Below are 12,275 nucleotides of genomic sequence, written 5' to 3'. Positions count from 1 at the left end.
GCGTTTACGGTCGTAAGTAAACAAACGGGGGTTATGTAAATTGGGACAGGGATTTGCGAATCGATAACTGATTCCAATGGCAAATTTCACAAAAAGGCGCTATGGCGCTATTACAGTGTGTTTGGTGTTTTTTATTTTGGGAAATCCTGATGAAATCGCCGCCGATTACGTGGAGGGATTGAAACATCCTTTTTGGGCGCTTCTGGGTACCAGATGCGCCCTTTCCAACCGTTCGACTCCCCCGATGTAACATGTACTATACTACATGCCCTTTTGCCTTATGGGTAATGACGCCATTCTGGTACACCCGGGAAAAATTGGATTTTTTTCTGCATCTGGTATTCGTAAAAGTTTTCGTGAAATGTTTTGCTTTTAAGCATAACAATCTCGCACGGACGTTTTACCTGGTTAAAGTATTTTAGGGCCTCCTTATGCTTTAAATACTTATATCCGAGGCAGTACTTTCAGATCGATTTGAAAATATTACGAACAGTCACGTGATCTCTTCATTTTAGTGACGTATTACTGTGCTACTTTGTGATTGGTTCATTTTCTTGGCGCAGCATCGACACGTCAGCTGTTTGCGGCATTGAGCGGAAGGTTTAAGGTTATGTCATGGACCAAGAGAATGAATAAGGACCCCCAACTCCAGTTAGCGGAGACATTAGCGCTGCCTGCGTTCACGCCGTGAATATGGGTCCAGCCAGCGCCGATGTCACCGCCGGCCGGCCGGTCCCTCTCTTCCCCGCGACCCGCGCTTCCCCTCCCCATTGCTGAACTCCTCTTCACGCGGCCCCGCGACCTGCGCGCCCTACCTCGCGGCATCGCGACGCCGCTGTCCGCTAGATCGCGTTGACGCACCAGCTTTAGAGGTTCCGCCGCTCTTTCCCGTCGTCTGATTTACAGTGAATCCTTTATGTTTCCATTCACCACTGACTAAAATTCATCACAAAATGCTTGTGGAAAGTTTCAGGACTTCGCGGTCGATCTGAAGTTTTGAAGGTTTTGCGGTAAAAGAATCCCACTTTAAATTCCAGCTTCGTCAGTCTTCGGGTACATAAGTTGGTAATAATATGCTTTGACAAAGAAGCGCCCTTCAACGCTTGGGCGTTGGAACTGCTTGTTCCTCTTGTACACAGATGAGGTACCATCATTGTGTGTGTGTTCTTATTGGAGGGTATGGATTCGATCGACATGAATCGATCGAAAAATGAAAACGTGAATCGATCGATGCCGATTCGATGGATAGATTATTAAATAAAACCGGTGTCGATTCAATCGACATGAATGGATCGAAAAATGAAAACGTGAATCGATCGACAACCGTGAATCGACCGACAAACCCGTGAGTGGATCGACAAACCCGTGAATCGATCGACAAGCCCGTAAATCGATCGCATTTTGTCGACGGAATCTGTGTCGAACGATTCACGTCGATCGACTCACGTTTTCATTTTTCGATCCATTCATGTCGATCGAATCGACACCGGTTTTTCAATAATTTGCCGATCGAATCGGTGTCGATCGACTCACGTTTTCATTTTTCGATCCATGCATGTCGATCGGATCTCGACCGGTTTTTCAATAATTTGTCGATCGACCAACGCTTTCATTTATCGATCCATTCATGTCGATCGAATCCATACCCTCCGTTCTTATTGAGGTACCCTCGATTAGGTCACAGTCTGGCAACGCCGGCGAGCGTGGCGCAAGCACGCACGTCGAGGTTCGCGGGTCCGTGAATCCGGTCATCTGGTCACTTCCGACGCCCCCCTTGGAGCGGGAGCGGGGGGGGGGGGGGGGGGGAGGGGTGTATCCCTCTCGAGTAAGCCCGAATATTGTGTGCCCATCGGAACTAACCCGTCCTTCCGGTTGTAGCGCGTAGTAGTTCCCCTTCCTCCGTCCTTGAGGCCCTGCGAGGACACCCTGCCCCCTCACCCCGCCGCTCCGGAAGGAAGAATCTCTGAAATCACCAAGTGTCGCAATTCCTGCTCCCCTCGCGGGTGCAGGTTCCAGGATGGGGTCGGATTCCCGTGTTCGCGCGGGAAGTTGACACTTCTTGCAAGATCTTCCTCTTCACCCTTCCGCTAAATGGGTGTTACACTCACTAGAAAAATAAACACATTGGATCTAGAGTCCAGACTCTTAAAAACATCGACAAGAAAAAGTACTCTTGATTCAATCAGGATCTACAAATAGCTTAAATCAAGAGTATTTTTTCTTGTCAATGTTTTCAAGAGTCTGGAATCTAGATCCAATTTTTTTTTCCAGTGCAATTTTTTTATTGCTTGTGTCGAAAGAACTAAGAGCCCTGATGTCACAGGAATTTTCCCGGGTTTTTATATAGATTTTCTATTCTTCTGAGTGCCAAATGCCAATGAAAAGTGAACTTGGTAGGAATTTTCTCATTATCAGCTTTTCCAACTTAAATCCTGAAATTTTCGTTTGGGGTTATGTTCTATTGTTTCGAACCAAACGATACATCGAACCACTATCAAATTCGGTCTACATACACCACACTGGAAAAAAAAAAACACATTGGATCTAGAGCCCAGACTCTTAAAAACATCGACAAGAAAAAATCTCTTGATTCAATCGGATTTTTGCTTAAATCAAGAACCAAGCCTCTTAATTTGAGCGGATTTCCTTTTGATTTAAGCAAAAATCTGATTGAATCAATAGTATTTTTTTTTGTCGATGTTTTCAAGAGTCTGGACTCTAAATCCAATGTGTTTTTTTTCCGGTGAATGGGTGTTACACAATTTTTTTTTTATTGCTTGCGTCGAAAGAACTAAGAAAGCTGATGTCACAGGAATTTTCCCGGGTTTTTGGATAGATTTTCTATTCTTTTGAGTGCCAAATGCCAATGAAAAGTGAACTTGGTAGGAATTTGCTCATCATCAGCTTTTCCAACTTAAATCCTGAAAATTTTGTTTGAGGTTATGTTCTATTGTTCTGCACCCAACGATCCATCGAACCACTATTGAATTTGGTCTATATACCCCACCTTCCGTGGAAAAAAAGGAAGAAAAAAATCTAATAGCCTTTTCTTGACACTATCCGCTCCAGCACGAACCGAACCGAGCCCTAGCCGCACGGTGTGGTTCCGAGGTGGGTCGGATCGGCGATACACCGACACCCACCTGGGGCGCGTGTACTACCTGGCGATCAGCCGCGATAATCAGCAATCAGGAATCGGCAATCAGCCATCGACCGCATGCAGCCCTCCGTTATGACACGCGAGTGGGAGGCCCGCCATAACACCGCCCGTCCCGTCGCGAGATGCGAACCTACTTTCGAACATCCCGAAAGGGAACGCCGCGTTTCGCACGCGGTCGGAAGGAGTATCCGCGGTTCGATAGGTCAATCGTCAAATCGTGATTTGATCGAAACTAGTGGTGAGGTGTGAATGATCGATTATCGATGGTTTCCCATTTGAAGCTATGGTAAAGAATCGATTACTAAGGTGTTCGTTGCGAACAACCTGCCTATCGATCTTTTTCCATAGGTTTAAATGGCGGTTCAATCGATACACCGCGAAGCGCACTGGAAAAAAACACATTGGATCCAGAGTCCAGACTCTTGAAAACATTGACAAGAAAAAATACTCTTGATTCAATCGGATTTTTGCTTGAATCAAAAGGTAATCCGCTCAAATTAAGAGGCTTGGTTCTTGATTTAAGCTTAAATCTGATCGAATCAAGAGTATTTTTTCTTGTCGATGTTTTTAAGAGTCAGCGGGGCGATTATTGAAATATTTTGTTTGTCGGATCGACATAGATGACATAGGTTAAATCGCGGAGCGTGATTGGTCGGCTATGTCTTATCGCTGCTTTATCGTGCCTTTGTCAGGTGGAATGATCGACATACTGTCGGAAACTTAAGAGGTGCCGTTAGCTTGTCGATCATTCCACCTGACAAAGGCACGACAAAGCAGCGATAAGACATAGCCGACCAATCACGCTCCGCCTTTTAACCCATGTCATCTATGTCGATCCGACAAACAAAACATTTCAATAATCGCCCCGCTGGACTCTAGATCCAATGTGTTTTTTTTTTCCAGTGCACGCCACGCCACTGATCGAATCTTATGGTGAGGCGCAATTAATGAAATCCCTATATCCATAGTCGAATAAAGAAATAGTCCACAAAGGACCCCGCAAACCTCTCATAGGGATGTGTGCCATGGTCGATTTTTAATTTTTTTATTGCATTTAACTCGTCTATGGATGCTGAGCAAAAGTGATCATTGCGCCAATTTTCTACGAGCTATCGTTTTCGCACTATCCACGTTGAAGTTTCAATAATTTCTCGAATAAAAGGGTCTTGTTCTCCAGCAGAGAATTTTCTTTATCTATTTGTGGAGGAGGAAAATCTGGAAATTTCGGCGCAAGTTTGACCCTGAAAGCTTGATAATCGAAGAAGATACAAGTCCGGAAGTTTCAGGACAAAAATTCTTCGGTTGTAGAAAACTGTGGTCAAGTTTTCGCAGAAACTTAAAGATACATTTCTTCCGAAAGATGAGGTCCCTTTTTACAAATCCAGTCACAATTAAAAAGCAAACAAAATTTCCTCGCATATACGCACAAATGAAGAGGAACTTTTGGTCTGTTTACCGTTGACTCGGAGACCCTAACGCAGGAGTAGAAAAGTTGGACGGCGCGAAACGGGTGATACAACTATTTCACCTTTCAAGTATGTAAAATTGCATATCTACAAACTGAAGGAGAACTTTTTCCCCGCTGACCCAGAGACCTTAACGCAGGAGTAGGAAAGTTGGATGGGACGAAACGCGTGAGGCGTGATACAACTATTTCGACTTTCAAGTGGGTGAAACCGCATACCCAAAAAAATGAGGGAGAACTTTTTTTTCCGCTGACTGGGAGACTTTAACGCAGGAGTAGAAAAGTTGGATGCGGCGAAACAAAAAATCGACAGTGTCTGTCGGCGTTAATTTTCACATCCCGCTCCGAGGAAAACCAGTCAGGAGGAGTCCACTCGTCACATTTTAAAATTCCAGGGGTGTTAGTAGAAGAAAATTTCACGAGGAAACAAATGGAACCACCTATAGAACCTCAAAGTTTTGTATAAACGGAGTTATAAGCGTTTAAAATTTCCAAATTTTGTCCAATCTCTCCCATTGACTCAATCTATTGTGCGGCTGTGTAGAAGTGCGAATTTCATCGGCTCATTGGCGGGTTTATCGTTTCGTGCAGGCCGTAAAGTCCAGGATTAGCCCGAGCCGAGCTCAATGGCAGGTCGTGCTTTGTCGGTGGAATCGATTGGTCTGCCATTCAAACGTATGGAAAACGATTGATTTGAGGGGCGTTGGAGACGAGCGTATACAGGATGCCCCAGGATTAAGTACGAATATTGAAGGAGTCGATTCCTTGGGTCAAAAAAAGACTTTTTCGAGGTAAAACTTTGTTTCCAAAAACGCTTTCTCTGGGGGCCACCGCCCACGTTGGATCGAGTCACGAAGTCGGACAAACTTTGCAAACTTTAGAAGCTTAAAACTCCGTTGATACAAAACTTTGAGCTTCCAGACGTGGCTCCATTGGTTTCCTCGCAAAATTTTCGTCTTGTTCACCCCTTGAAATCCTAAATGTGACGAAATAAACATCAAAATTTGCAGTTGAAGTCAAAAATTTCATGTCCGACCCCTTTGATTGGTTCGATCCACTGTGCGGTCCCCAAAGTTGGAAAAAAATATTCGTCTTTTTAACACCGTGACAATGTTTATCAACCAATATTAATGAAAAGTGGTAACTGGGAGTCATGTTTAGCGCTCTTTTTACTTTTGTTCTCCGAACAAGGAAAAACGCATTTTGAGTCAAGATTCGTTTGGAGACCCGCACAACATAATTGATCAAATCAAAATTGTAAAACTCACTTGCACGTAAAATTAGTTAAATTGCGAAACGCGTCCGCAATTTAACTAATTTTTATACGTGCAAATGGGTTTTACAATGTTTATTTGACTCATTTTGAAGGAGGGTTTAGGAGGGGTATCAAACCTAAAAAAGGCCCAACTCAATGTTTCTAGCGACAAAAATTGATTTTTGATGGCACCACTATAGATTTTGCGTTGAAGAATATTGAGATGATATGTATTTTTTTGCTAGGACTCATCGTTTTCGAGATAATATAGGGATACTAATAGGGAATGATAATATAATTGGGGGATAATGGGGCCCCCAGGAAAAGCGTGTTTAAAGAAAAAGTTACATCACAGAAATGTCTTTTTTTGACCCAAAGAATCGACTCCTTCAGTATTCGTACTTAATCCTGGGACACCCTGTATATAATCGATTTTTTACCCTAGCTTCAAATGGAAAAACATTGATAGCTAATCACTGGCTGCTGGCTGGGTTTATCGTAGCATCGCCTCGCTCTCCTAGGGCCAAAATTAATCAGTTAAATTATTCCGTAATTTGACGGAGTTCATCAGAAAGGAACCAACCCACATTAAGTTGAAACTAAGAAAAAGAGGTTTGAGTTGTTATTCCTGCATAAGGCTCGGTGTATGAAATAAACTTTGACCCCTCTTTTCACAAATTTATTTATGTTTTTCGACTTCCAGTGTGACACAGGCTCACGCCGCTAATAGTTAGCCGGCGATTGCTGTTAGTACGCGAAATATATACTTTTCAAAAATAAGCTCACCAATAATTGCAGAGCGATTTGTATAGATGAAATTGGTACCCCTATTCAGGGTTTTCAGGGGCTGGTGATGTTGCCTCAGAGAGGTCGTCGCCATGATGCCATAAGAGTCCTTGACCTTAAGGCAAAGCTCTGCTCAGGCTACATATCCTGTCAACAAAAATAACGAATACATTTATATACATGTTTCATATGGGGCAACCATGTACACGACAGAAAATCAAAATCAAGCATATTTAGGGATTTTTTGGAGACATTTTGACGTTCCCCAGCAGATAAAAGAACGTAACTGCATTTCAATGTTGCAATATTGCAGCTGGAAAATTGTATTTTACTTTGAAATTGTTGGAAGCTTTCAAATGAAAAATATTCACTGATTTTTACTCTGAACGCATGAGAAAATCAGCAGAATTTTGACCAGATGCAAATGCAGCGATGTTCTCGTTATAAATTAAATTTATCGGGTCAATTATGCAACCTTGGAATGGAGTTACGCTTCTTCGCGTGGGAAACTACGATTTGGGAGTAAAAAGGATTTACAAAACGCCTTAAGAAGTCAAGAATGTTGAAATTAAACCGCCTTTTCATGTACCGTTGAGTCTGTGCCATCAATACGCGAAGACGTAACTTCAGGCTGTTGAAATTGGTAGACAAAGTTATACACAAAGGAGACAAAAGGGATATGGCTGGATCTTATTGGGGGAAGCGATTGGTTGCAATGGACTGAGAAGGTAGGTAATAGACTAGCTAATGGCAAACGATGAAAGACCATATGATTAGTCCATCATTTACCCCCTTAGTCTATAAGAACCACCCATTTCAACCAATAGGACCGCTCCATACTCCCTACGTCTTCTTTGTATATAGCTTTGTCTATCAATTTCAACAATTAGTCTGCTGTATGACTTATGGTATGGGTGACAATACTTGGACACCTTAGAAATCCTTATTTCTGTCGCAGGCAATTGGCAATCGCCGGCAATTTGCAAGCCAGTAGTGAAAAAATATGGAAAATCGTATGATTCAAAAAGAAAAGAACAAGATTAGAGTGCTGATTATGTTGCCTGTAATGTGAATAGACACTTTTCCATACTTAAAAATATGACAGAAATATGTACACTCAGGAGAGCGTGCAGTGAACTCCGTGACATTAGTCGGGTTAAGATCGCACAGGCAACTAAACTAACATCGTCACAAAGCGTGGAGTATCACGAAAAATGAAGGCGCTTCAAGCCGAGCTCATACTTTTGAAGACCATAACCCTTAAAAATTGCATCATGCCGATGCGCATTATTGCGATTTACTGAAACAACATTTGAACCGCTTACAAATTGCCGGCGACATGTCTATAGATAAAAACACCAGTTTTCTGAGCGGTAGTAAACAAGGAATGGATGATATAGAATTCAAGCACGAACCGTGCGAACCATTTGCACTTCCCCGGGTAACGAAGCCTCAGAGTGGGAAAACGATTTTCCCGCACGACACTCCGAACTGCGGCGGAAAAATCGGTGGAAAAAACCACGGGAGGGGGGGGAAGGGTCAGGGAGTGCGGAAATGGAAACGAATCGGTTAGCAAATCGCGGGAGGTGGGCGCGTGTTCCCGCCGAAGTAGTTGTTTTTAAGAATGGAGCACGTACATTTTCAGTTGACCCCTAAAACCCTGATACTCCTACTTAGCCTGCGGTTCATCTGAAAATGGACATGTGCTCTTTTTGATAATACGACGACTGAATCCGATGGCCCCTCGCCACGGAGCCACCGCCGCACAGTGGGATCGCGGAATTTAGTTCCTCATTTAGTTCCTCTGGGTACTCCTTTAATCTTAATTTCTTTTATAGTATTAATTGGACGGAGTTAAACAGAAAGGAACCAAGCCACATCGGGATCGAACCGAGAAAAAGAGGCTTAAAGTTTAGCTCCTGCATAAGACTCAATGTAAAAGTTAATCTTCAAGTTCAATTTCTGCAAAATTTGCTCCAACAAAAACTTTGAATTTTTGGCGATAGATAGTAGAGAAGTGGTTGAGTTCAAAACCACTCATAACTCAATTTTTTCCAAAATGTGGGTTGGTTCCTTTCTGCTTAACTCAGTCCAATTGAGACTGTAAGAAGGTTAATTCGGCCTTGGTCGTTAAGAATCCGATTGATGTCTAATATAGGACAGGAGAGATCGGACTGATAATTTTTGACTAAAGCCGCGAAATAATGATGAATATTCCGTCACAAAATGAATTTTTTGCCTTGTCTCCACGGGAGACGGGGGTCTCAAGAGGATTTTTCCCAAGTTCAAATCGCAGGAATGAAACTTCTGCGCTTTTTTCTCGTTAAACAACAGAACAAATGAACAGCATTTTGCAATTAGGAACTATAATTTCTGACTCATCGCACTGAAAAAAAAATTCCCAGCGATTTTACCAAGGTCCGTTGGTACCTTTACCATCTCACTTTTTTTACCCAATTATTGGTAATTTTACCAAGACAGACTGGTAAGCTTACCTAAAAACCGGTTTTTTACTGTTTTTTTTTTCAGGTAAGAACACCACTTTTATTGGTAATCAATTCCCGGTAACTTTGCCATTTTATCTCGGTAATTCTACCACAGTCGATAAAAAATATTAGCGTTTTTACCAAGGTCCAGTAAAATTACCGAGAAAGTTCAATAATTTTACCGAGATTTCTCGGTAAAATTACCAATTCCATAAATGGTAATTTTACCAATAAAAAACTGGGATCAAATAGAACCCTGAATTCTTGGTAATTTTACCCTTTTCTTAGTAAATACGCTGAGACTTTTTTTCAGTGCGGTAAAAACACTTATGTCAATAGGGGAACTGATGATACATACGTTGTTTCTAAACTGAGCCAGAAGTTGTAGTTTCTAATTGCAAAATGAAGTCCAAAAGTTCTTCTTCTTCTTTTTAAGTCCTTCCTGAGACTCCACGAGGACTCTTAGTTGGCACTGGGGTTAATATTAACTAACTGAATATTTTTCCCAACTTCGCAGGTGAGATTTCTCCCTGGGACAAAGCCCATGAAACGTCCCGTGGAGACAAGGCGTACGAGGTGTTTCGGACAAAATATTTTACAAGAAACAGTGCCGGATTTAAGTGGAAGAGGGAATACGACAGGACGCGGCATCCCTCCCTTGAAGCAAAAGAATAAAGGAAAAGAGAGAAGAGAAGAGAATAAAAGTAACCACTATATCAAAAAAATGTCTACGATGGTTATAGGACCTGGCAATGATTTTTTCCTCTCTTTTGTAGGAGAGGGGAGGAGGGTCGTTTGTCTACTACCTGTTTGTCTACTACCGTTTGTCTTTCCTGAGAGTGTAGTAATTTCTAATTTTGTTGTTTTTCGGTGATACAATAGAAAGCATCTTTAATTAGTCGAGTTAAGAGAGGGACTAAACATGCAATTTGGCCTGGAGCTCAGCGCAGAGAAGAATGATGACGCGAGGACTTGAGATGAAAAGGAGAAGCCCTCGGCGCGGCGGTCGGCATGTAACACATATCAGCGCCTACAAGATTGCATAAATACTTCACGCATTTCGTCAGACACAGTGCGGTCAGCAGCGGTCGCGTCGGCGACTCGGCGTGAAACGCATAGCGCCTACAAGACTGTAGGAATACTTCCCGCATTGCGCCAAATACAGAGCGGTCAGCGCGGAGCGGCAGAGGAAGTTAAAATTATTCAACTACATTTATGTTTGTTCTTTCTTAATTTTTTCGTTCAATGCTTATAAATGGAAGGCCTTGTCCACAAATAGATAGGTTTACAGGACTTAACTTTCGCGCAAAGTTCCGTGAACTTTTGCTAGTAGTGTTGACAGGGCTTTCGCAAAAAATGTGTCTAACACGAATAAACGCGTTTTATGCACCCCGCTACCTCCGGCACGTTCACTTGATGGTTTTATTGATGATTCAAAACGAATGAGAAGGGGGCGGCAAAATACAGGCGGCCCATGGGCGGCAAGTAGGAAAATCCGGCCCTGCAATGCAGTCCAAATAAACTCCACTTTTCCCATTAACTCGCTCCTCTGTGCGTCGGGCGACTCAAGAATCGAGTGAATCGCTTACGTAAAATACCTGCATCACCTTCCTCCATTTTTACTTCTTTTTCTTTCCTCCCCATTTGCATGTATTCTTGGCATTTATTATATATTTGCAGCTTGCAGCGGAAAAAAAGAGAAACAAGTCCAAGGTTGTGATGAAAAGCACTCAGCATTCCAGTTCTAAACGGCATGCGGGCGTTATAGACCTAGCAAGATAAATGCATTACTCGGTGCATGGATCGAATTCGATACATCGAACAGGTGAGATCGTATCGAAATCGATTGGTTCAACGTGCGTGAACATAGCCACAGAAGTCAATTGAGTAATCTGAGGGAAACATCAGTTTCTTATGAAGGATCTTATGAGTGTAAAAATGGCAATGAAAAGTGAAATTGTTAGTAGTTTTCTTATTTTAAGCTTTTCCAACATAAATCGTAAAATTTTTATTTAAGAGGTTATGTTCTATTGTTTTGAACCAAACGATACAGCGAAGCACTATCGAATACGATCGATAGCACATGTTACGCCCCACCCGTTTCCTTCGAGATGTGCTTGTTTCAGCCCTCATACACAGTGAACAAGGTTAGACGCAGGTGGACTACAGCAGCGAGTTGTGCGCATCAAAATAAGATTTCGTTTTTCTGTAAAGGTTCTGTAAAAGCGCCGCTGTGAGCAGATTATTGCAATTGAACGTATTTCTGTCAAACGGAACTATGTGCATTAAGACATGAGCCCTGAGACCCATAAGAATATAAGCATACCAGGGTTCACGTCATAATGCAAATAGTTCTGTTTGGCAGAAATACTTCCAATTGATCGACATTACCACACTGAAAATTGGAGACGAAATGATATGGATCAGAAAATAGTTTTCGGGCAAAATTTCTTGTTCAAAATCTCAAACCCATTTTAGAAAGCAAATGAAGAAGATTTTTAACACATTTCTCCTGACATTTTCGTCATTTTCCCTGACATTTCCCGGTTTTCCCTGACTTTTTAAAATTCCCTGACATTTCCCGATTTTCTCTGGCTGTGGCAACCTTGTAGGAAGGCCGATTCGCGTAAACGCAAAAATAGCGGGTATTGCCTTCGAATTTTGAAAACTCAGGAAAATAAGGGGTTATAAAAATGAGAGGGCTGAGAAATTTCTATAATCGTTCCTGCGTGTACTCTTCCACCACCAACCGGGAGAACAAAGTTTTGCGCAGAGACAAGAGACCCTCCACTTGTATCTCAGCTATGGTGGAAGATTTTACTTTCGGGACTTCAACATTGAGCTGTTGACTTACATACATGGTGGCAGTTTAACAACGTGTTAGCAGTTTCGTTTTGCAAACAAGCCGAAGTTTCGGAAACTTGTTTGGCTCATGACGTCACCCGAAGCTCATCATCTACCATGTAGGAAGGTCAACAGCCGAAGAGTGATGACTGTTGCTCCTATGGCCAAAGACCATGACAGGTGCTCTTGTGTGTGGTGGCTCTAAGAAGAGCCGTTGGAGAGGGCAAGCCGGCCGCCTGCATGAGGTCCGCTGCGTGCTGTGGTGAAGTGAGTCCCGTG

The 12,275-nt window shown here is 42.6% G+C and overlaps 1 protein-coding gene across 8 annotated transcripts in view; it reads right to left on the bottom strand.

The window, feature by feature from the left end:
• Window positions 1-12,275, bottom strand: part of LOC109040363 (uncharacterized) — a 148,525-nt gene that overhangs the window by 13,948 nt on the left and 122,302 nt on the right. For all 8 annotated transcript variants that reach the window (XM_072304113.1, XM_019056278.2, XM_072304116.1 and 5 more), the window contains one exon: window positions 6,667-6,813. In XM_072304113.1, the coding sequence (XP_072160214.1) occupies window positions 6,667-6,760 (94 nt within the window). In that variant the 5' untranslated portion in view covers window positions 6,761-6,813. The remainder of the gene's footprint in view (window positions 1-6,666; window positions 6,814-12,275) is intronic.

Source organism: Bemisia tabaci, chromosome 9 (assembly GCF_918797505.1).
Source record: "Bemisia tabaci chromosome 9, PGI_BMITA_v3".
Lineage (NCBI taxonomy): Eukaryota > Metazoa > Arthropoda > Insecta > Hemiptera > Aleyrodidae > Bemisia > Bemisia tabaci.
Note: the sequence above shows the minus strand (reverse complement) of the source record. Positions and strands in the feature narration are given on the sequence as shown.